The sequence below is a fragment of the Pristis pectinata genome, chromosome 15 (genome assembly GCF_009764475.1).
Source record: "Pristis pectinata isolate sPriPec2 chromosome 15, sPriPec2.1.pri, whole genome shotgun sequence".
NCBI classification, from domain to species: domain Eukaryota; kingdom Metazoa; phylum Chordata; class Chondrichthyes; order Rhinopristiformes; family Pristidae; genus Pristis; species Pristis pectinata.
Window position 1 is genome coordinate 1,018,270 of NC_067419.1, and position 26,658 is coordinate 1,044,927.

Consider the following 26,658-nt stretch of genomic DNA (forward strand, 5'->3'; position numbering starts at 1 on the left):
CATCTGCTGTGCAAGAAATTAGTACATGCACGTTGCTGCATTCATTGAGCAAAAAATATCTTTTGTCCAGAAGTGAAGATGTACTGATAGTGACTTAAACCCTGAATATTTGTCCAATTCCAACCACTGGTTTTGGATTGGTGACTGACTAAGAAAATGCAGAGTGACCATCATTATGGATAAGAGCTGATGAGAAAGAACAAAGACCTCCACTTTCCTGTCACACCAGGAAAATTCAAGTACTCCCCATCCTGCCTCATTTCCTCCTCATTGCTATTGATTCCTATTGGTATCTGCTCATACTGAAATATTCCCTTTGATATCGACTATACCCTGACACCTTACTGAATGGACATTGTTCTATTTAAGTCAGGTTAAGAAATGCCTGCACATATTATGGTGATAAAAGAACAACTGATTCTAACCTCTACCAACAACATAAAGCTGGTTGGGAGTCTGAGCTGTGAGGGGGATGCAGAGAAGCTCCAGCATGATTTGGGCAGTTGACAGAGTGTGTAAATGCATGGCAGGTGTAATATAATGTGGATAAAGACGCGTTTCTTCACTTTGCGGTCAAAAGTAATTAACTGAACAGCTATAGATTGGTGCAACAAGACTTGCAAGTTCTTGTACACCAGTCAATGAAAGTAAACCTGCAGGTGCAGCAGGCGGCTAAGAAGGCAAATGGTACGTTGGCAATCATTGCGAGCAGATTTGTGTATAAGAGCAGTGATGACATGCTGCCAATTATACAGGAGCTAGGGTGAAGTACACTATAAGTACTGTGTGTAGCTTTTGGTTTCCTTATTTGAGAAAGGATGTTCTTAGTGCAACAAAATTTCACCAAACTAGTTGCTGGGATGGCGGTCGGTTACATCTATATTCCCGGGATGGCGGTCGGTTACATCAACATTCCCGGGATGGCGGTCGGTTACATCTATATTCCCAAGAGGACAAAAGAATGAGAGGAGATTCATAGAAACCTGTAAAATTCTAACAGGGCTAGAAAGTCTGGATGTTCCACAAGGTTGGATACATGGGGGGGGTTGGTCCAAGACTGGTGTCATAGTCTAAGAATCAGCAGTAAACCCTGCAGAACTGTGATGAGGAGAAATTTCATCATCCAGAGAGTGGTCAACCTGTGGAATTCTCTACCACACAAAGGTATTGAAGCCAAATCATTAAACATTTTTAAGAAGGAGTTATAGTTATTAGAGTTAATGGGAACAAGGCATGGGATGTGGGGGTAAAAGCAAAAACGTGATACTGAATCTGGATTACCAGCTGTGATCATAATAAATAGCAGAGCAGGCTCAAAAGACTGAATGGCTCACCCTTGCTCCTAATTTTTATGTTTCCATGTTCCATTTCAACAGAAATTGAAGGGTTGGACTAAGAATGAGATCTTTGGCCCATATCCACTTACCTAGTATGGAGACATTAAGATCAACTCTGGTGTCTTGCACGGACTGACTGAGGGCAAGCTGACTGAAGGATTATACCAACTTTCTGACAAGAGAGTGAAGGTGGACTTACCCACTCTGCAGTAAACATTTCATGATAGAATGCCTTTTTGCAATCTCTGAAATACTACAAATATCTAGAAACAACTGAACAGGACGGATCAATTTTCAAGTACAGAAGATAAATCACCCAAGACACGAGAGAAACAAGAGAGACCAAAACTGTGTTTTGTCAGCTTTAAACATTTTTCTCATTAATTGAACATTTTACATCATTTCACAGATGTATAATCGACACCAGTATCATAACCAAAATTAAATACTTTCAGCCTTCTCATGGTAGGCAAACTACTCATATTAAAGTTAAAAGGAGACAAAGTAACAACAGTATAAATATTTTCAATGCCAATTCATCAGTAGCAGAAGTCTGGCATAGTCCCTTCTTCCTTCGCAAGCCAAATGATCGTCTAATTCAACAAAGAAACAATTAGCAAACCCACTAGAAACGTCACTTGGTGTGTTCCATCTGGATGCTGATCAGGAAACTTCGGTTTTGACCAACTATATTAAACATAATCAAGATTTTTTATGAGTACATATGACAAATTACCCTGCGATTCAACAAATGCTGTGTGCTGCAATGAATTCATGGAATGAATTCAGGACTGCACTTCTTGAGACTTTGCGGCTACTACAGTGTCCTTCCTTAAATGCTTACCACTGCCACTGGGCCACAATTCATCAATGAAGAAATACACTGTATAAATTCCCTAAGCAACTCTAGAATTCATTTCAAACAGCATAAATAATGCCTGAAAGCACCTCACTCAAATATCATTACTGATCTGTTCAAGTGCACCTGATAAGGGCAAGGTTAACAGAAGCCAGCATTATTCATGACACCCTCAATGGGACAAAAGGAAACATCTTATGATGATTTCCCCATTGTTCAACTTGCATTTGTTTCATTCAAAATAACTTTTTTTTAAAAAATACTAAGCGAGACTGGACTCGACATTTAGTTTGACTGAGTACGTCATCTCAATTTTCTTTCCCTAAACCAAAAATTATAAGATTCCCACTTTTGATTGCTCTCTAGTAATCCCTAGAATTTTATCAGCAGAGAATACGACAGTGGTTGATTGCTATGTAGAAATGTCAAATTTTAATACTGTATTTTCTCTTACTTTTCCTTCTCTTTTCTTGCACTCTGTTGAAATCCACCAAAATTGAAAATATTAGAGATACCCAACAGACCAGGCATCTCCTTTTTTATTTCCTGAAGAGAGAAATAGAGTTAATGTTTCAGGTTCGTGACTTTTCAACAGAACAGGGAGAAGTTAGAAAGCATGCATGTTTTAAGTTAGAGAGAAGGGTTGCATTGTTCCAAAGAGTCTTAAGGAACAGCATCTCATCCTACAACTAGACAAGTTAGAGTTCTCATGACGAAATACTGAATTCAGCAATTTGGGATTTGGATCAAAACTGGTCAGTTCTAATGAAAGATCATTAATTTGTAATGTTAGCTCAGTTTCTGTCTCTTTACAGATGCTGACTAATTTGCTGTGTTTTTACTGCTTTCTCTCTTATTTTCAGATTGCCAGAAACTGCAGTGTTCTGTGTATCACAGTTCCAGCATTGTTTTTCTTCCCTCAACTTTCTTCTTCATTCCTTTCTGTTTATGCCTCCTCCAGACGGATCACCTGTGATTAACAAGCATCCTCCACCCTCTCTCTTCTGGCACCAGCAGCATTTGCATCATTCAATCTCTCTCCATCTCCATCTTTCCCTTGGAAGTTCCCTTCGCTCTCTCCACCCGTTCCCCCTTCTCTGTAACAATTTTCTTGCAAACTTGCTGCTCTATATACTTCCTACCAGTTTGTGGCATATAAAATAGAGCCAGTAAGTATAATCGCAAGTCTATATTACATCAATGACTACATTTCAAGAATACTTAGTTGGTGTTAAAACACTTTGAGGGCAGCTCAAAGTCATGAAAACACAATAACTAAAATTCTTTTCTTACGTGGGTATCATCCTTCAAAGAAAAAACAGACAAAGGGAGGGCTTTATTGCTGTTGGAAAACATATTAAGTTAGAACTTGAAGGAAAATAGAATAGAGGAATCCAAATGCTGATACAGGTCCTCCCCAGTTTACGAATGCCCAACTTAGGTACAGCCCGTAGGTATGAAGGAGTGTTTGGGAGACCAGCAGTATGGGTTTACCAACTGCTGTGAGGCTGCAGGCATCTTCTGCCATTTGAGAACTTGGTCCACGGCCGCATTTCTGACTTGTGAAGTGTTCGGGTTCTGAACAGTTCACAGGAACGGAACCCTGCCAAAACCTGGGTACAACCTGTCCTGGCAAAATGGTACCTTGAAACTTTTTTTATGCTTTCAGAAGAAATGCATATTGTTGGCAAGCCCACCATTTATTCTCCAACCTGAATTGCCCTTAAACTAACTTAGCAAGCAACTAAGTTCAAGGATCAACCATATTGCTGTTGTTTCTGGAGTTGCATACAGATCATACAGCACCTTCCCTAAAGGCTGTTAGATTTTTAAAATCCAATGAATTCTTACTCACCATTAACCGACACTTGCCTTTTCCTGCTAACTTTATTTAATTAACAATATAAATCCACTAGCTGCCATGCTGAGATCTGAGCTCACTGCACTGTGACACAGCTAATAGAGCCCTTGCTTCACAACTTCAGTGACCTGATTCAATCCTAACCTCTGGTGCTGTCTGTGTGGAGTTTGCATGGTCTCCCTTTGGCCACATGGGGTTTCCCCCAGGGGCTCCATTTTCCTCCCTCATCCCAAAGACATATCATTGGTTGGTTAAATGGCCACTCTAAACTGCCCCGGTGTATAGTAGAATCAGGAGGGAATTGATGGGGATGTGGTGAGAATAAAATGGGATTAGAACAATTAGTGTAAATGGGTGCTTGATGGTCAGCCCGAACTCATTGGGCTAAAGGGCCAGTTTCCATGCAATATGATTCTCTACGACACATTATGGCACTTCACGTCATTAGTCCAAGACACTGGATTTCTAATCCAACAACGTAACCCTATACCACCATATCCTGACTGACTGCACCATATCCTACTGCAGCATTTAGTTTTCCCAGTTACAATTGCTCAGGTCGTGGACCGCTGTACCCAGACCCTAATAGAAAATGATTCAGATTTTGTCATGAGAATTTCTTCGCTCCCAGCACAGCAAGTATTATAAATTTTCAATTAAAGTTATTAAAAAATCCAAGAGATTATTCCCAGAGAGTCTGAAACTCTTGTCCATAATGTGCTAGGGAATTAGCATTCACCAGACTACGAAATTCCAAACATTTTAATGTCAACTATTTTGTGTTGATAAGAGTTATATGTATTATGCTTTCATTATAAATCTTACAGCACTGTGCTTTATCATAGCATTTTATTAGGATAAGCGCATTGTATTATTTGTCACATTATTATTTTGGGGTATTTGTATATTTTCCTCAGGTTGAACAGCACAACCAACTGGCATAACTATCCTATACCACCCACCATGATAAATGCACTCTTTTCCAGCTAATATATGTGGTTGAAAGAAAACAAATCCAAGAATCATAATAATAGATTGAGTCTGTTTCTCTTTCCACAAATGCTGCCTTTCCTGCTGAGAGTTTCTTGCATTTCCTGTTTTCATTTCAGATTTTTAGCATTTGCAGTTTTTTTTAAATTTCAGTCATTATAATAGAACATTTTTTCTTACTGTAGACATCAGCCACCACAACCACACTGCCTCCAAGCTAGAAGATACTTCAGGGAAACAAGTTTAAGCACTTCAAACCTAGCAAGAAAATAACACATATTTAAATAACTTCAGCTCCAGCAAAGATAAAGGAAAGTGGTTCACTTGTAAACCACAATGTAGTCTGTTGCTGTAATGGAACTATTGCTCTGCACCTTTAGATTACAAAGTCCAACTGTAGATAATACACATCTCAGGGTCAGTCAGAATAAATTCTATGAATATGATAAATTTGCTGACTCTTTCAGCTCCAAGTTAGCAGAAGGGAGTATGAAATAACTCCCCTCTTATTTTAAAAAGTGAGATAAACATGCTCTGGATGCTGGTATTTTCAGTTTGCTCCCGACAGCAGTGACTCTTGCTGGGAATTTCCACTGGCAACAACTGTTAGAATTGCTTCACATACACATTTTGATGCTATCAGCAGACTAATCAGTCACACAGAGAATCACAGCTGAGTCTCATCCTGTTCAAAGCCAATACTGACACATACAGCAACTGCTACTGGAACGCATGCACAAGAATAAAGAGCAGGAAATTGGGTTAATTTTCCTCTCCACCATCCAGAGACGATAACTGCAATTATGCCAGCAGCTCAACTGAAAACAACCAACTCAAAATAAATGAATTAAATTTGGGACCTTACTGTCTGGCTTAATAAAGGTGAAAGCATCACATGATTAGTACTATGAAATCAAAGAGATTGATGCATGGACTGAGATTAAAAATTCTTCAACATAGAAAATTTTAATTATACATGGGATGTTGTACAAAATGGCCGTGAACCCTATTTATCAGGCCATCATGGTGAAACTGTAGTTATCCTAATCAAATTAAAAATTAATAATAAAAAACTGGTACTTGAAAAGCACCCAGATGTCTCATTAACTGACATTAACAATACAAGACAATCTGTGGGACACAAGTGTTTTCGGGTTGGTGTTAAATTCTTGTACGTTGACAGCAATTACATTACGTAACTGGATGATTCTGCCAAGACTGTCGATCAAACCTTGTTAATTCAGAATAGAGCATCCGTCAAAAAAATACAGACTTTTAACTGTGGATTAAAGCAACAAAATACATCTACAGTTACCAAAAAAGCTATTACAAACAAAGTGGAAAGAATGATTGGATTTTGGATTGTCTTAATTTAGATTTTTAAACAGGAATGCTGTAACAAAGAATCAGAAAATTTATAGTGCATAAATGTTCTGCTTGAATGGGTGTTGGGGACAGTTACTCGCACAACATTTATGTATCTAAACAAGCGCTTCAATTGCCAAGGCTTCAAAGGCTGGGGACCAAGTGCTAAGTACATTTTAAATAAGATGAGCATTTCTGCTTCTACTGATTTTTCAAGCAGAGAGCATCATATTGCTCCACATAACGGGTGAAAAATGTTTTCTTCATTTGACCTCTAATCATTCTACCAGTTACATTTATGCCACTTGGTTTCTGACACCCTCTGCACCCACATAGACAATCTTTATATCATCTATCATGCATCCTACGTTTAAGTCTAAATGTTAAGGGGTATTACTAAATGCAAGAGACCAAGTACTGAGCGTGTGGAATTCGATCAGCAATAAACTTCGAGTCACAAAAACTTGCATCAACCATTACTGTTGGTTCATGTCAATGATCCACTCTTAGATCGAATATGTCCCTCCCCCTAGAATCTCACACAAGTTGACTTTACCATCCCAACAAGTGCTCTACAACATCCAAGACAAAACATGACAAAGGAGTCAACTATTCTTCATATTAGCTACATCGGTTTTCATCTATTGCTATCTTCACTGCTAGTGCTCATTTGCTTATTGTGCAAATGCTACAAATAAAAAGCAGCAATTAACAATGTCAACTGAGCATTTAACTATATTATTCAATAATAAAATAAAAAGTAGCAGCAGATTTGATCAACATGCAAGGTATTCTGGCCCAACAGCATCTGTGGTATTGCATCTAATTCTGATCCAGACATTTTAGATTAAATCACAACCACTGAACCCAAGTGAGACTAATAGATACAATTACAAACCACTGCAGGGGGTGGGATAGGACTACTCTGCACTCTAATTTATTACACTTGGAAAATTCATATGTGCAAAATGAACAAGGAGAAAAAAAATACAGAAAGATTTTGCGATTGGCTGACTCCAACTAGACTATTCTTCACTACAACCAGCACAATTTAACCAGCTTCGCAGATGTATCGGTGAACGCAAGCAACTTCCGATGTGCTGAAGATGCCAATACTAAATCACATAAAAGCAGAAAAACTAACAAGTTTTTCAGGTGCAGGCAGGAGTTTTGATGAAAGGACCTACAATAGAAACATTTATCTCTTTTCATGCTGTGTTTGCAGTATTTTTGATTTGGAATTGCTAGTCCTTGCAGTTTTCTTTTTTAATGGCCTAGATTTTCCAGCTATTGCAACATAGCCATGAATCACACCATCTGCCATGCAAATCTCACTGTCGCCAGCTTGCTCCAGCTTTTGCTAGTTTTCTAAACAGAGTATATATATGCAGTGAGTTCAGTAATGAAAAAGACACTCTGGGGCGAGCAAGGCATGAAATGGCAGCACAATGACCATCTGAATCTATACTTTAAGCTGGAATGTGGTGGCACTTTAGAGTTTGTGTCTATGAACTCAGGCCTCTCCAATGCAACAGATTATAAATAATTAATATGAAAATATATTATTAATGTTCATCTTGATGAATTAGGAAAACATAACATCTTCAATAATTTACCTTCTAGCTTATGGGGTGACTGAAAACTGAAAACTTTTGTGGGCCTCAAGAATGATACACTGACCTTCCCAGACTAGATGGGAGTGAACTGTCTGGGAAGTAATTGGACATCAATTTACCAAAATTGAAACAACAGTCAATAATAAGGATATATTTGTTAGTAGCTTTCATGAGGTTGAGCATAAGAAGAAACAACCTCCTTAAAATGTGGGATGAGCCTAAAAATGGTGACTTGAGCTGTGGACAAGATGGAAAATTGTGGAACAGAATTTTTTTTCCATTAATTGCATTAATTTTTCAGTCAGTTGACTACATATACACTTTTGATACTTTTTTTAAAAAACTTTTAAATCAAGCCATTAAATGTTTGTGGTGTGTTTGTCTCAGCAACTATGATATTTTTTCAATAAATGTGGCTTGGTCCACACCAGTTTGTTGCTCCAATCCAGAGATGCAATTTATTTGGTTTGTATGATCCTGCTGCAGTAACTGGGAAGATGGGTTGGATGGGTAAATGGTGATCTGGAAGAATTGCAGTGGTGAAGACCAGAGACCACAGGAGTCGCCGAGATGGCGGCCACATACCATGGCAGCTTCCAACAATTTACATAAAATTGCAATTTAAATAGGGGCTTGGGAGAGAAGTGATTTAAATTCTGAAAACAATTTCATTCATTAAATCGGCTATGGTGTGACAGTAATAAAACTGAAATCCCCAGTACAGGAAGTGATTACTCAAAAATCTTCTATATTTAATCTCTGCAAAAGCAATACATTTTTAACAATTGGGAGACTGAATTCAATTTTGGAGTAATAAATCCCACAGTTGCCAGACCACCTGGAATTCAGACCAGTCTGCTGACCTTTAAGAAAGCAGCTCACATAGATCTACAGCATGGACTTTCCCTTTTCTGCTTGCTGCCAAGTATCGGGTCAATGGGAACTTTGACATCTGAGAGCTATGAAGTCAATAACCTGCTTGAACAGCCAATCAAATTGAAAAATTCTCTTAGACTGCAAACAATTAAAAAGCACAATTTTTAACTAAAATGTTTTAAACATTTTGCACAGCACAAAATAGAATGGAATATGCATGAAACTCTGAAGTGTCACAAACTTTTAAAACACACTACATTTTGAAATATTTATCAAGAGGAAAGATGAACTTCTTTTAGGTTTCCTTGCATAGTATTCAATTTAAAAACTCTCACTTCTCATGCAACAAGGGCTAACCTTTTCAGGGTTAGTTTTTGTATTGCAACTATGAGGTTTACATCATTTTCCTGATTATACAAAAAGCTACAAAACAGTGCAGCCTGTGGAGCCGCAGAGAATCACTAACAGCAACCTCTATTTTAACTGCATGCTTGAACACCAGAAGTTGCTGTCATCTCTAAGCATAAAAGCGGATGCCAACAGAATCCACAATGCCAACAGAGCATGTGGAATCTAATTAATGATGTGCTCAATGATTAATCACCTTATACAATGAAATTAAAAGTACATATAAAGAAATAGATGGCTTGATAGTGCAGCAATTAGTGCTGCTGCCCAGCTACCCCTGCAACTCCGGTACTATCTGTATTGAGTTCGCATATCCTTCCTGTGACCACATGGGTTTACACTGGATGTTCCAGTGTCCTTCCGCATCCCAAAGACATGCTGGTAGGTTAATTGGCTCCTGTAATTATTCATTGGTGTCGGTAAATGGCAAAATAATCAAAGGGGAATTGGTAAGTTTGTGAAAGAGAATAAATTGAAGGGGTACAGGAAATACAAGAGAATGGAATTGATACAATTACTCTGCTGATATCCAGCATAGTCTCATTATAGGATGTAATTAGTAAGTAAGTGAACAGAGTCAATGTTGGAAGAGTTTAAAAAAAACTTACTTAATAGCACCTGTCACACCTCAGAACATCCCAAAGTGCTTTTCCCTTAAGAAGTATTTTCTGAAGTATAGTCAGGATTGCAACTTGGGCAAAACAAGAAATAATTTCTGCATACCCAGCTTCCATAAACAATGTAATAATGATAAGATGATACAAGATGATTTTTTTAAAGAAGCAATTCTGATGGCAGGAAACAAATTAGTCAGGTCACCAGAGGTAATACCCAAATTCACCAAATTGGGTGAATTAGTGTCAAATTATATGCAGAAAATTAATTCAAAGCCCACTTAGAATCGTCCCCTACACCTTATTCCCACTCAGACCACCCTGACGGCAGTGCAGGGCTCATCTCGAAAGCACAGACGGTCTTCCCAATACTATGGCAACTTCTCCTAGAACACGTTACGCTGCCTCCCCATCACGTCTCTCATCACTCACCACCCACTCAAATATTATTTCTCACTATAAGACTTCGTCTCCACTTTCTCCCCTTAGTCTCTGTGCTCAGTCTATCTTCATCCAATGATTCCGACCTACATCTCAACTTCCCTTTCTCTCTCCCCTCAGTTTACTGCTCTGTTCTTTTCTGTATCTTCCTCCTCCTACAAACTCTCCCATTTTCTACCAGTTTGCTAAATCACACCCTGTCCTTGTCTTCATTGAAACCATCACTTCCTGCCATCCTGTTCAGTCCCCGTGGTATTGCCCCCATTCCCCCACTCTTCCCTTTAAACCAAGAAACAGCGTTTTAAAACTCTTTGGCAGAAAATTAGTTTCATGAGTCTTGAGTTCTCTTACTCAATGAAATGTCCACATGCACCTTCTCACTTGATTACTCAACTTTCCTTCCTGGGCTTTGTGTTAGTTTGTATTAATCAGATTTGGCAATCTGATTCGACCACAATACACATCATCAGATCCCGTACTCCATCACTAAAATTGCTCGCTATTCAAAGGTTATCCAAGAATGCAAAGAAAATCTACGACTTCTCTTCTAGAGCACGGACTTCATGAACCTCTCGCTCATACCTCCTCCATCCATGGACCTTAAAAGAGCAAAGAATTCATAATTTTTTTTAACCACAGACACAGAGATGCTATTTGGCTGCCTCTGCTGCTTCCCTTCCATCCCCTTATCCTGAAACCACATCTTTCTCTAGATTCTCTCTGATCTCCTCCAAAGCTCTCTCCAAGTTTACATCTTCCATGAGTCTCAAGTTCTCTTAATCCTACTGTGAACAATCATTTGATTACTCATTTTCCCTCCCCGCTCTTCATGTTAGCTCATATTAATCGCAACTCTCTCTTCTCAGGTATAATGCCCTGCCACTATTTTAAATTTTCTGTAATTATCCTCCTTTTTGCTACCCATCCTCTCATCGTCAACCTCCATTTCCCATGCAAAGTCCTTTAGTTTTCAGTTTTTGTTCCTTTATTGTCTTGCTCCCTCCTAAAGCTATCTTCCTGCAATTCTACATTTTGAATTTTAACAGTACTGCACCAGGTATTATCAATGTCCCACGTGACATTCATTGTGGCTTTGATTACTATCCCTCCTCATCCTTTTCAATACGTGTGCAGCCTTTGGCAAAATTGATCACTCAATCATCCTCTAATAATCCTCTCCGTTGTCCAGCTGGTGAAACTATTCTTGTTTTGTTCCTTTCTTATCTACCAAATCACATCCAGAAAATCACCTGCAAGGGCTCCTCATCTCTTCCGTGCACCATTGTCTTGAGAACCCTCATGAAACTATCCGTAGCCTCAGTTTGTAAAACACATGCTACTCTTCAGAAGCATCATGCAAAGCCACAATGCCAGGATCCAAACGTAAGTTAACATCAGTTTTATTTCACCACGACATTTCTGGATCACAAACACATTTACTTGACATCCAGTAATGGATGAGTGTATCTTTTCCACAACAATTATGGGAAATACTGAACCCACTGTCTCTAGTCCTCATCACCCTCAGAGCTCCCCAGCTACCACTCCCTTCCCTGGATACTATTTGAAACTGAGCCAGAATTTGGAAATGTGTTGTGCTAACACAGACTGAATGAAATATCTGCTCTCTCATTAAGGTTGCACATCCCCAACTCTGTAAAAATCATTCAGCTCCACCTTGCCTCAGCTCATTTGCTTCTGAAGCCCTCATCCATTCCCCTTATCTATTCTTGACCAACCTTCTATCTTCTGCCCATCATTAACATGTTCTGCTATCCATATCTTAAACTTGCTTGTTATCCCTGTGTTTGTTAACTTACTCTGGGTCACGTACCACACATATCTATCAATTTTAAAATCCTGTATTTGGTGTTCAAGGTATTTGAGAACATATCCACCCTCAACATCCTCTTCATGCCCCTCAAGTCTTCTTGGTCTCTATGGTTCTCCAATTCTAGTCTTGTGCATTTCAGATTTCAGTTGCCAAGGCTTAAAGCTTCAGAATTCCCTCCCTAAACCCATCTCCTTACTCAAGTCTTAATAACTTAGACTGATATCATTTTATATAGGTTGGTGCTTTTTTATTCTTGGTTACTAATCCTGCATTACGACACTTAGGATTTTTCAATATGTCAGGATAACTATATACTGTAAGTACAAGCAGAATGAAGCAAGGAAGAAAGTGGATTAAGAGAGGAGAATGAAATAAAAAAAGAAAATATTTTAAATGATCAAGCTAAATAATATATTATAAGCCAATTGTTATAATTGGAAATGGTTATATTTATGCTTGATTGACTGTCTTAAAATTCTGTCATATACTGTATTCAGAACTTACTTTCTGAAACTCTAATTTCTTATCAAACCAACTAGCAATCCAAAAACAATTGCCTCCCGACACCAAGTACAATGGCGTGACTGACACAAAATTACTTCCATTAGCCAAAGTTTTAAGAGTCACTCGTGATAATTAATTAAATATGGAAGCAATTCCACAACTTATTTTATTTTCTTGCTTGGTGTTCAATTTTATGCTGTACCTTAGGACAGAGATTTATGACATGAACTACCATACTTAAATACCAATGACCAAATTAATTCTGATTTACAGTGTAAATCCAGCAATTCCAAAGGAGAGGTTTATGGCAGTTGCCATTTTTCTATTTCACATCAGATATTCCTACGAATTATGGAATATTATTATTCATGAAGTCACTCATTTGCTGCAAACTTCTGAGATTTTTGCAAATTAATAATGCCAGGTGACACTTGCAAATTTATTGAGCAATTTCTAGGTCCACATGTCAACATTGTGAAGTGTTTTAAATGCAGTCAAACAGTGCTCAACATTGATAATCAATTGGCCAGACTTTGACAATAGCATATAGTTTACTACAATGGTAGCAATTTGTGTGCACTCTTCTGATCGAACATTTATTTCCCCCTATAACCTGTTGGAAGTCTGCACCAAAGGAAACAATACAACTGGGACCTTGGTGAAAATTGAAAGCAACAGCTTGTCTGCTTAACAGCTGAGACTTCAGAAGGAAGAAACAGTGGAACAAAAAAGTGAACTCATGGGTCAATACGAATCAAAATCTCAAGAATTAGAAGAAAAGAAGGATTGAATTGAGAAAGGTCTTTTTTCTCAATTTTAACTTCTTAAAAATCTCTGTTATTATCTACTGGAATGAGTTTCCACAGCTTAAATTGTTCTTATTCTGGTTGGGAAAGACTGACTGACAAAGTTTTTGCAGTGAATTTTACTGATGCTTATATACAGCAACTTTCTGAGGACTCGGGGTTAAGGCCAATCTCACATTTTCGCTAGGCTCAAGGCACTGAATCATTCAGTAATCAAAATTCATTGCACTTCTCTACCAGGAATGTTCATCTTGAAGAAGCTCAGCTCTTCAAAGAAGTCCTACTTCCTTCTTTTATCAATTTCAGCTTCAATGGCTTCTGATCCTCTTCCTGTTTTTGATAAACTGTGGACAAAAATTCATTTCCACAGCCATTTCTCTTCCTTTAGCAAACACCTCTAACTTTGACTTATTCCATGTGGATTCCAACTGAAATTCATTTTGGATAAACCCATGAATACAGGTACGGTCAAGGTATTCAGTATTTTGCATTTCACTGTTCCCCTGTCATCTATAACGTCATGCCTAATGGCATGCACTGGAACATGCGTGCTCCTGATCTCTGTGTCCCCGTCAGAACTGTCTCAAAGCCGTCCTGGATTACTGGTATATTTCATCCTTTGCTACATTTGGTGCTTAAACGAAGTAATTTTTTCCTACCTTTCAGGCATCAAAGATTGCAAACTTCAACAACCCTTAAATTCTAAACTCCTCCAGATCGTTTTTCTCCTCTGATCCCATCTCTCCCTCCAGTCATATCCCTTGCCATGCTTTCACTAACCCCTCTGTTTATCCCCTCTCATCCTACCTTGTCCATCTCAATAAATTCCGACCCCAACATAATGTTGAGCTCCTTCCGCTGCCTTCACTTCCATGTCCATTTCTTCACCCCAAGTTGTAGAATCAGTCCCTCATCTTCTAAATTCCCAATCCACCTGCACCCCCTGATTCTCTCTACATCTATTTTTCCACTACACTTTCTCACTGCAAACTATCCCCATCAGAACTTGCCGAACTCGGCTCAGAAAGGACCGACTCCAACATAGTCATCAAACCCGCTGTTGTTGTTTGGCAAACAGAACTCTACCTCACCGAGGCTCAACATCAATCCTCTGATAATCCCCATATCGACCTCTGGACCACTACCGAACCACTGAATATCAGGCCATCAGTCACTAACTTCATTTCCTTTGGACATCTTCCTTCCACAATCTCAGTCTGCAAACCAAACACAGCCCACATCTACCACCTTCCCACATTCCACAAGGAAGTCTGTCCCAGTACACCTGTTATTCCAGCCTGTTCTCATAGAATCATACAGCCTGGGGAAGTGGCCTTTTGGCTCAACAGAATCCATGCTGACCATCAGGCATCTATTTATATTTGCCCCACCTGTTCTTGTCCCAAAGAAATTACTTCTTCCTGTCTTGACTCTGTTCTTGCTCCCCTCACCCAGACACTTCCCACCTATGTCCATGACACCTCTCACACTCTGTCATTTTGACATTTTCCAGTTTCCTGGTCCCAATAGGCTCATTTTCGCCAATCTCTCAACACTTCTACCCCACACGTATGGTCTGAGAAGGTCTTCTTCGCTGAACAAGGGCACACCAGTACTCCCCTTCTCCACTAACAGCCTCTTTTGCCAGGCTGAACGTTCTCACATTGAAGAACTTATTGAATTCCACTCAATTGTCCCAATGGGAACCATCATGGGACAAGCTATGCCAGTTTCTTTGTGAAATATATAAAACTGTCCAACTCAGGCTACGTGCCTTGATCTTTTTCCAGTAATATGATGGTTGTATTGGTCCTGCTTCCAGCTCTCACAGAGAACTCAAAAATGTTGCCAATACCTTTTCTGCTGATTTCCACCCTGCTTTCATTATCATGTGGTCCAACCCTGACTCTTCCCTTTCCTTGAATCATCTCAGCAGATCGATCAGTGACAAATAAGCATAGCCAGATTAAAAACACCTACGAGTGTCTTGACAAGACCTCCTCACAATCTGCAAGGACTACATTCCATTTTTCCAGTTTCTCCAGCTCTGCTCTGCATATTCTGATGATGACACTCTCCACACCAGTGTTTCCGACATGTTTTCCATTAACTGTGGTTTTCCCTCCATCAAAGTTGACAGGCTCTTATCTGAGTCTCTTCCACTTTCCATACTTCTGCTCTCACCTACTTTCCTCCTAGCCAGACCAAGGATAAAGTTGCTGTATCTCACCAACCTTCATTCAACAGATCATCCTCTATAATTTTCACCACCTTCAATGCAATGCCACCACCAAACCCATCTTCCCAACCTCTCCACTTATGACATTCTGAAGTAATGGTCTCTCTGCAACTTCCTCATACACTCTTCCAACACTACCAACATCTAGTCTCCTTCTCAGGGCACCTGCCCATCCAACTGCAGGAAACACAATACACGGCCTTTCTTCTCCTCCCTTCTCACCATTCAGAGATCAAAAATGTCCTTTCAGGTAAAGCAGCAGTTCATTTGCACTTCTTCCAACTGCAGTCCAGTGCTCACAACATGGTCTCCCTTACACTGGAGAAACCAAAAGCTGATTGGTGACGACTTTGCACACCTTTATTCAGTCTGCAAGGTTAACCATGAACCTCCCGTTGCCTGTCACTGTAAGTCTCTGTAATACTCTTAATCTTTAGCTTCACTGTTGTAATGAAGCCCAAAGTAAGCTCAAGGAACAACATCTCATCTCCCAACCAAAGGAAATTAGTACTGGCAAGAAAATAGTTCTGGAGAAATTACAGGCACTAAAAGTCAATAAAGCTCCAGAGCCTCATAACTTGCATCCCAGAATACTGAAGGAGTTGCCATGAAAATAACGGGTGCACCAGTTATCATTTTCCAGGATTCTAGAGATTATGGATTAGTTTCCACAAATTAGAGAATGGCAAATATGACCCCACTGATTAAAAGGAGAGAGAAAAGGAAAATGTAGACAAGTTAGTCTATAGTAATGGGGAAAATGCTCTGGGTATTTAAAAAGAATGAGGTAACAAGACAACTGGAAGATATGAACCCAGATTAAACAAAGTCAACAAGAATTTCTGGAAGGAAAATCATGTTTGACAAATCTACTGGAGATTTTGGAGATGTAATTGGTAGAATAGATAAGGGAAAATCACTGGATGTGGTGTACTTGTGTTTTCATTTGATGAAGTCCACAGAAAATGTTAAGGTGTAGTATACTAGCGTGATTAAAAATTAATTGACAGACAGGAAACAGCAGGAATAAATGGGTCTTTTTCAGGGTGGCAGGCAGTGACTAGTGATAGGGATCAGTACTTGGACATCAGCCATTCATAATGAATACCAGTGATTTGGATGAGGGAACAGAGCATCATATTTTAACACCTGCCAATGATACTTAACTGGGTGGGTTGTGAATTGTGAGGAGGATGCAAAGTGGCTTCAAAGCGACTTTGACAGATTGAGCAGGTGGGAAAAACATAGCAGATGCAATATAACATGGATAAATACAAATATATTCATTTTAATAGGAAAAACAGAAAGGCAGTGTGCTACTTAGTTTTAGACTGTGTAGCGTTGATGTAGAATGAGAATATCCAAAGAAAATTGTTCATTTTAACAGTAAATAATTGATGTGTCACAACATCTCATATTTTCTTTAACATCCACAGGCAGATTCTGATGAAAGCTCCTTGATCCAAAACAGACATTTTCTCTTCCACATAGTTTGATAGTCTGAGTATTTCAATTTATTTGATTTAATTTCAGATTTACTGCATCAGGAGCTTTCTACTTTTTAACTTAATTCAAGAATTTTAGATATCTAGTTCTTACAGTTTATATCAGGAAATGTCAACTTCGGATGAAATGTCCATCAACCTGTAAAGTCAACTCTATTTTCCTCTCTCCACAGATGCTACCTGGCTTACTGAGTGTTTCCAGCATTCTCCTTTATTTCAGATTTCCAGCACGCTTGGCGTTTTGTGTCCCACGGTACCACCACCACTGTTTCTCCTCATTCCTTCCTTCCCATTCATCTGCTTCTATTGGCATCCAACAGATCAGCTGAAGTTAACAACCCTTTGCTATCCTGTCAGCAGCGTCACTATTTACATCATTTAGTCTCTCTTGATCTCCATCCTATCACAGGCATCCCCTTTGTTTTCTCTACCCCTCCCCCTTCTCTGCAACTTAAAATACGCAGAAATGTTAACTCTATGTGCATTTCACCACAAATATATCCTGACTAAACATTTTCTGTTTTTAAATCAACTTGTGGCATTAGTTGCAGGATCATTCACAGATTAAAGTGTACAACATCTGACTCTTCAATAGCAAAATCTGTGCCATTTATTTACCTTCTACCTGCTTTCAATAAATATTTAACAGCAGCATAAACGTCCCAGAAAAGGAAAATAACAGAAGCCACCATCCATGGTGCGCTCATTCCGTAATAGCTCTGCTTTTGCACCCTTCAAGGGTCTCTGCATTGCTGCAGAGGTGCAAGTACCCAGGTAAAAATCTCAGCCTGCCATGCACTTTCCTGAGTGGCTCAGAGCAACAGGAAACTCGCAACACTGAATTGTCAAATATAAAACCAGTGAGACTTGGATATGAAAAAACTCTTGGTGTTCCAGTGAGCCAGCATTTTATCATCGCTCTGGGAGGACGTGAAAGGTGCTGTACAAATGCAGGTTCTTTTTGTTATCGCATGTGCCCTCCCTTACATTGAAGTGCATGGAACATGCACTATCATCTGCCGACGTGTGTTATGCACTCGCTCGGAACCTCTGGCCTCTGCAAGGAGGAGGTCGCCAGGTTCCGGGGGCAATCGCCCCCCTCCACCCCCGGCCCGATGACCCACCTCCCCTCAACCCGCGGCCGGGGCACACACCAGGCCTCGACCACGGCGGCGAGCACAACGAAACCCAAGCCCGGGCCGGCGGCCCGAACGCAGAGGAGCAGGGAGCCGGGTGCCCTCACCTGATTGAGCTCGGTCTCGGCCGCGATCCTGAGGTTGGGGTCGATGGTGCCTTTAAGCGCCTGTATGATCCGGTTGGGATCCATTTTGTTCGGCCTCTGCCTCAGCGCCGTGCGGGCGACAACGCCACTCGGCAATTGATGGCGGGCGGGCGGGCGCTCCGTGTTGTGTGTGTGTGTTGTTTTTTTTGCTTTTCCTCCCTCCGCACTCGCGCGTCACTGCGCGTCACTCAGAGGTGGCGCGAAACACAACATTTAACCGGCTGGCGCCCTCCAACCGACGCCAGCCCCGGTCGCCCCGGTAACGCTCCGCCATCTTGCCCCTCATTGGCGGGGGTTGGCGTGACGTCATTGCGGGGCAGAAGCCGGGTGACTGGAGATGGGGGCGTGACGTCAATGCGGGGCAGAAGCCCGGCGGCCGGCGATGGGGGCGTGACGTCATTGCGGGGCAGAAGCCCGGCGGCCGGTGATGGCGGGGGTGTGGCAGGCGGGCCCGCCGATGGGGTTGGAGGAAGCCCGATGACCGCGGACACCCGCAGGGCACCGCGCACCGGCTCGGCAAGTCCTTGATTTCATCCAGAGTTGGTATTTCCAGCTGACTTGTGCGGGAAATGGTGTTACATGTGGTTATGTGTGAGTGGGAAACCTGCCACCTCACCCGAGGAACTTAAATCGATAACCAGGAATTTTACTTTAAAAATTTGCTGGAAGCTGTATTAGAATTAGAATGATCAGAATCTGATTTACTATCACTGACTCAAATGACGTGACATTTGTGGCACATAGAAAGCAAAGGAGAAAGGAAGGTTCTGCTCTGATCCCCATCAGTGACTTCAAGATGTCTTCGTGTGGACTTAATGGTGGCTCTCCCACTACCACAGTTGATGGTCCTCAACTGTGCCTCTGGTTTCTTGCAATTCTGCTCGCCCCCTCTCCTCCCAGTTGATATAAAAAATAGCTTGTCCTCACCTTCCAACCAACCGGCCTCCACATTCAATGAATCATTCTTAATAATATCTTCCACCTCCAACAGAATTCCACTATCAGGCACAACTTCCTCTCCCTTCCACTTTCATGGAGTCATACAGCATGTAAACATGCCCTTCAGCCCAACTGGTGCATGCCAACCACGATTCCCATCCAAGCTGGTCCTATATCCCTCTAAACCTTTCCTATCCATGTACCTGTCAAAGTGTCTTTTAAATGTTGTTAATGTACCAGCCTCAATTATTTCCTCCGGCAGCTCATTCCATATACTGACCACCCTTTGGGTGAAAAAATTGCCCCCCAGGCTCCAATTAAATCTTTCCCATCTTACCCTAAACCTAGGTCCTCCAGTTCTTGATTCCCTATCCCTGGGAAAGACTATGTGCATTCACCCTGCCTATGTCCCTCATGAATTCATACACTCCTATAATATCACCCCTCATTCTCCTAAGCTCCAATGAATAAAGTCCCAGCCTGCTCAACCTCTCTTCATTACCGGTATCCAGAAGTCGCTGTTCCCTCTCAACTTCCTGGTTCACTCTTTCACCTTCAACCACTCTTTTTGTTGGGATACTTTCCCATAAAACCATGGGAGATGCAACACCTGCCTTTTTACCACTTTCTAAAACACCTCTGGTCAAACTACAAGAGCAACTCTGAGTTTCCAATTGCCTGTCACGTCAGTTCTCTGCCACATTCCAACTCTGGCCTCTTTGTCCTCAACCTCCTACATCACTGCAATCAAGCCCTATGTAAACTCAAGGGACAACATCTCATTTTCCATCCAATTGCATTGATGCCCTCTGAGACTTAATATTGAACAATAATTTCAGTTCTTCACAGATATAGCTGTGCCTTTCTAATTCAATTTGCGTTTTACTTCTGCCTCCAACTGCAGTTTTTAAAGTAATTTTACCTTGACAATTTGGTCTGCAGTCTATCTCAGACATTCTCCCTCTTATGAGTTCTTACTCTTGTGCACCAGCCTTCGATGTGGCATCTTATCAAATGCCTTCTAAAATTCCAAATACACTACCATCTATAGATTCCCTTCAATCGACTCTGCTTGTTACATCCACAAAAACTCCAGCAAACTTGGTTTAATTACATTAAGCTTCTCTAAATGACCAGCTACTTCTTCCTTGATTATAAAACCCAGCATCTTATACGTTCTCCCCATGTCTGCATGGGTTTCCTCTGGGTGCTCTGGTTTCCTCCCACATTCCAAAGAAATACGGGGTTAGGAAGTTGTGGGCATGCTATGTTGGTGCCAGAAGCGTGGCGACACTTGCGGGCTGCCCCTCTGAACACTCTAGGCAAAAGATGCATTTCACTGCACATGTGACTAATAAAGAAATCTTATCAACGACAGATATTAAACTAATCAACTTCATTTCTCTCCTGAACATTGAATTCTCCCACTTTAAGTAACCCCTCCCCCCATCATGCTTCTTCTCTTCTTCCCTTTCCTATCTCTTTTCTCCACCTTTTTTAAAATCTTTCTCTCCTTACCTTTGACCCATCCCCCGGTAGATCTGCTCTCCCCTCCTCCCCCGCACCTGCCTATCACTATCTCTTACCTGCATCTACTATCACCACCTTGTGCCCATTCCTGCCTCCCTTCTTTAGTCCACCTCTCAGTGCTCTGCTTTTCCCTCCTATATATTGGGCTTTCCCCTTTTCCTCTCTTCAGTCCTGAAGAAGAGTCCTGACCCGAAACATTGACCACCTGTTTTTCTCCACGGATGCTGCCTGGCCTGCTGAGTTCCTCCAGCATCACAGTGTTTCTCTCCTCATAGTTGCTGCTTGACACTAGATGCTCCTTGCATTTCCTTTAGTTATGGATTTCCAGCATCTGCAGTTTTTTTGCTCCTATCCTCCCTTCTGATCCCGGGCATGTCCTGGCCCTGCAGCATAGTAGTAAACAGTTGGAAGGGAGTGGCCCTGTGAATTTTCAACAATGATTCTAGACACTTTGATGTCTTTAGGCTTCAGGTCAAATATGAGCATGAAAACCTTGTGCTACTTACTACCTGCTTCTCTCCCTCACCTGATGAATTAGCAGTCCTTACTGAATATCACTTGGAAGATTTTGAGCAAGCATTTAACCTCCTCACCTTCATATGAAAATGACTGCCTTATATAGTTATCCAATTCAGCCACCAAAAGAATTCTAACTCAGTAAACAGACATATACAGCTATTTGTTGTTTGTGTGAGGAAGTATTGATCTCTTGAGGAGTTCTTCAGTCCTAGCATAAAAACTTGAAATTTAAATCAACTCCAGAACAACTTTAATCTCTTCAGTCCTTTACTGACTTGGTGGAATATTGACAATTAGTGCACTTACTTATAACCTGTTAAAATGCAATTAATTTGACAGCCAGAAATTTAAACTGGTGCAGTACCCAAATTTAAAATGACTATTATCCTTGGGACAACTGTACATACTACATTATGTAAATAAATTACTCTACCCAAGCAGGAAAATGTTGAATTATCACAACCAAATGCTTTCATTTACGAAGTACTGTGAACTTGTTCTGAACTGGAATTTTTAACCCATGCTATTGGTTGAATTGTGTTGAATGTACAAATCCACACACTCGCCTGGAAATGTTTTATTATATTTCAATGATGTTACAACAATATTGTGGGTCATCTCATACTGTATGTAAGTCCCATAAAGATCAAGATTTTCAGTTGTAATATTTTCAGAACACCATTGTTGGTTTTCCCTGTAGAACAGGGAATGAACATTTATTGTGGTGGATTGGATGCTAATAAAGTGGGCTGCTTCGTCGTGAATAGTGTTAAGCTTCTTAAACGTTGTTGCAGTTGCATTCATCTAGGCAAGTGGAGAGTATTCCATGCTGTCCCTGATGTACCTTGGAGGTGATGGAAAGGCTTTGGGCTGTCGGAAGGTGAAGTACTCAACGCAGTATACCAAGCCTTTGATCTGCTCTTATAAATAGCATAGCATGTGGTCAATGGTGATTCCCTGGATTGTTGATGGTGGGACACCTAGCAACAGTAACGTCAAGGGTTGTTGTGACAGATTGTCATTGTCTGTGACTCATATGGGGCAGATATTACTTGCTGCTTATCAGACTATGCCTGAGTGTTATCTCAGTCTTGCTGGTTGCTGCTTCATTTTCTAACCAAATGATGGAAGGAGAGTTATTGTTTAAGCAGTTGAAAATGATTAGGCCTGGGGCATGACCCTGAGGAACTGCTGTCGCCATGTCGTGGGGTTAAGATAATTGACCTATAATGATCATAACCATCTTCCTTTGTGTGAGGTACAACTCCAGCCACTGGATATTGCAGATTGTCACTCCACTATTTAAGAAGGGAGGGAGGCAAAAGACAGGAAATTATGGGCCAGTTAGCCTGACTTCAGTGGTTGGTAAGATTTTAGCGTCCATTATTAAGGATGAGGTTTCAGGGTACTTCAAAGCACATGATAAAACAGGCTGAATTCAGCATAGTTTCCTTAAGGGGAGATCTTGCCTGACAAATCTGTTGGAATTCGTTGAGAAAGTAGCAAGCTGGATAGACAAAAGAGAGTCAATGGATGTTGTTTACTTGGATTTTCAGAAGGGATGCCATACATGAGGTTGCTAAACAAGATAGGAGCCCATGGTCTTACAGGAAAGGTTCTAGCATGGATACAAGATTGGCTGACTGGCAGAAGGGAAAGTTTGGCAATAAAGGGGGCCTTTTCTGGTTGGTTGCTGGTGACTAGTGGTGTTCTGCAGGGGTCAGTGTTGGGTCCGCTACTTTTCACGTGATATGTTAATCTCGATGATGCAATTGATGGCTTTGTGTCCAAGTCTGCGGATGATACAAAGGTGGACTGGCAGGTAGTGTTGAAGAAGTAATGAGTCTGCAGAAAGACTTGGACAGGTTGGGAGAATGGGCAAAGAAGTGGCAGATGAATACAGCGTAGGGAAGTGTATGGTCATGCACTTTGGAAGACGGAATAAAGGCATAGACTATTTTCTAAATGGGGAGACAATTCGGAAATCAGAGGTGCAAAGGGTCTTGGGAGTTCTAGTGCAAAATTCCCTAAAGGTTAACTTGCAGGTTGAGTCAGTAGCAAGGAAGGCAAATACAATGTTAGCATTCATATCGAGAGGACCAGAATATAAAAGCAAGGATGTAATGCTGAGGCTTTACAAGGCATTGGTCAGACCACATTTGCAGTATTGTGAGCAGTTTTGGGCCCCACAGCTAAGGAAGAATGTGCTGGCATTGGAGAGGGTCCAGAGGTTGTTTACAAGAATGATCCCGGCAATGAAAGGGTTAAAGTATGAGGAGCGTTTGACGGCTCTGGGCCCGTACTCGCTGGAGTTCAGAAGGATGAGGGGGAATCTCATTGAAACTTAACGGCCTGGATAGAGTGGACATGTCGAGGTTATTTCCAGTAGTGGGAGAGTCTAGGACCAGAAGATACAGCCTCAGAATTAAAGGGCGTCCCTTGAGAACAGAGATGAAGAGGAATTTCTTTTGCCAGAGGGCGGTGAATCTGTGGAATTCATTGCCACCGGCGGCTGTGGAGGCCAAGTCATTGGGTGTATTTAAGGCGGAGATTGATAGGTTCTTGATTAGCAAGGGTGTCAAAGGTTAGGAGAAGGCAGGAGAATGGGGTTGAGGGGAATAGTAAATCAGCTATGATCAAATGGCAGAGCAGACTTGATGGGCTGAATGGCCTAATTCTGCTCCACTGTCTTATGGATTAGCGTTGGTTTAGTTTTACAAGGATTTCTTCCTGCCCACTCTGACAAATGCTGCCTTAATTTCAAGGGAGGTTAGTCGACTTGCTTCTGGAGTTCAGCTCAGTTGTCCAATCCTGGATCGAGGCTGCAATATAATCTAGGCCTAGTAAAACACAACTAAGCAGGTTGATAGTGAATAAATATTGCTTGAATCTTCCATCATTTTGCTGGTGAAAACAAACCGAGGAAGCACTTGTTAGCTAAATTGGATTTGTCCTGCTTTTTTGCGGACAGGGCATTTCCAGGCAACTTTCCACTGTTGGATAGTTGCCAGTGTTGTGACTGCAGTGGAACATTTTGGCTAGAGATATGCTTGTTTTGCAGCAAGTCTCTAACACCACAGTTGGGATGTGTCCGGTCCCATTTCTTTGTTGTAACCTGCACTCTCTGCCATTTCCTGGAGTGAATTAAATCAGCTGATTTCTGGGAGGCATTGATCTCAAGAGGAAGCCAGGGTGGATTATCCACTTAGTACTTCTTGCTGAACACAGTAGCAAATGTTTCTGCTCTTAGACATTCTCATGCTAGGTACTGTCATCATTTAGAACGAGAATGTTCTTCCTGTTGGCCATTGGGGAGGATATCAAGGAATATATTTGGAGAAAAACCTCTCTCTTTGATGAACAGTGAAGCAAGTCTCAACTCTTCAGTTAAGGCCTGCTTATGTGTGAGTGGCCCAGGCCCAATATTGTAAATTAAATTCTTGAAGTTAGAACAATATTGTGTTCTCTCTGCAATCTTATTTGGATTCTAAAAATAAACTATACTTATAGTTTTAGCTGTAAGTACGTAATCTGAGATCATTTTTCCGCTTATTGAAGAAATCAGGCACATATAAGGTTGATAACTTCTGGTGCACAAGGTGGTATTGCAAGGCTGAAGCATACTAATCCCATCCAATGTGCTTTAAGATGAAATGTTTGGATCATAGAAAGGATGGGACTGCTTCTGGAAAACACAATGTGCCTTTGACATTAATTAACAAAGATGGGAGAGGATAACAATCGTATTAAATGCACTTGCATTTACATAGCAAGCAAAACATGTCGAGGTGCTTAACAAAAGGCTTCAAATTTTTAAAGTTAACACAAGCTACAGGAGTAATGACCAAAAATTTGATTTGAGTTGGGGTTTAAAATGCATCTTAGAAGAATACTCGGGAGCTGGATTGTTTAGAGAAATGATTTGAAAATATTCAACAGGGCCAGCAGATGCAATTAAAGAACTTGAGATAACAGAATTGAAGCAATGCAGAGATCCTGTTGGGTTACAGTACTGTAGAAAGTCATAGAGATACAGGAAACGGTGATAAAGGACCAGAGCCAAAGACAGTGGCTTTCATCTTCCCAATACTGGTGTGAAGGAAATTTCTCATTTAATACAGAAAGTGTGTGTGTGTGTGTGTGGGGGGGGGGGGGGGGGGGGGGGGGGGGGGGGGGGGGGGGGGGGGGGGGGGGGGGGGGGGGGGGGGGGGGGGGGGTAGGAAATCAGAGACAGTGGAGGAGTTGAGAGAGGTGGTGATGAAGGAGGGTGGTCAGTGTAAATGTGGAAACTTATGTCATATTTGCAAATGATCTCAATAAACAGCAGCTTGTAGGTAAGAGACCGAGGGGATTCAAGAATAGTTCAATGGGGTGGGGGAGGCTGGCAATTGTCATTATGACTGTGGTAACTACATGGGGTGGAAAGAGTAGTTGATGCAGTGAATTCATTGACTAGAATTCAAATGGAAAGTGCCAACATACCCAGCTAGACTTAAGAGAAGAGGTACTAGAGGACAGTGTGGTCAACCCAATCAAAGCCCAAGGAGCAGATAGTTTACCATGGTCACTGCCACATAGAGTATCAGCAGTGATCACAATAAAGGTCATGTCAGTACTGGTGTGCAAAGGCAATTGAAGAGAATCAAACTTGAAGTTATGAGAAAGTTGTGCACAGATCTAGGAGACAACATATTCTTAAGACACTGGAGATGAAGAAGGAGTTGGAGATGGAGTGGTGATTTGCAAAGGCTGATGTCAGGGGATGGGTTACATGGAGACACGTAATGATGGCAGATTTAGAAGCATCTTTAAGATAGCTGTCGTGGGAAAAGTTGAGAGGACAAGAGATTGGTGCAAATGGGAGTGAGGAAGCAGGAAGGTCTTAAGGAAAGATGAATTAAACACAATAGGATATGGAATCGAATCTAGAGCTATCACAATATGTATGGAGACTCTAGTCCTAAATGACCAACTTACCTTTCTCAGGGCATTGTGCTCAATGGGTCAGAAAGTTTTGTGTGAAGAATCTCTGTTGTAAATCACTTGTTTATCATTGTCACCTTGAAGGATGATTCTGTCTTACCAGACAAGGCCCAACTAATAACAAAGTATCAAAAATGTATGAAATGTTAG

At 41.1% G+C, this 26,658-nt stretch overlaps 2 protein-coding genes across 5 annotated transcripts in view; both read right to left on the bottom strand.

The window, feature by feature from the left end:
- The window catches only part of ipo8 (importin 8), a 102,230-nt gene extending 83,563 nt beyond the window's left edge, over positions 1-18,667 (bottom strand). For 2 of the 4 annotated variants that reach the window (XM_052030571.1, XM_052030569.1), the window contains exon 1: positions 18,499-18,667. In XM_052030571.1, coding sequence (XP_051886531.1) covers positions 18,499-18,582 — 84 coding nt within the window. In that variant the 5' untranslated portion in view covers positions 18,583-18,667. The remainder of the gene's footprint in view (positions 1-18,498) is intronic. The other 2 variants (XM_052030573.1, XM_052030572.1) reach the window with 2 other exon arrangements.
- Positions 18,668-26,533: 7,866 nt separating this feature from the next.
- Positions 26,534-26,658, bottom strand: part of caprin2 (caprin family member 2) — a 51,075-nt gene continuing 50,950 nt past the window's right edge. The window contains exon 20 of the mRNA XM_052029886.1: positions 26,534-26,622. Within this exon, the coding sequence (XP_051885846.1) occupies positions 26,582-26,622 (41 nt within the window). The 3' untranslated portion in view covers positions 26,534-26,581. The remainder of the gene's footprint in view (positions 26,623-26,658) is intronic.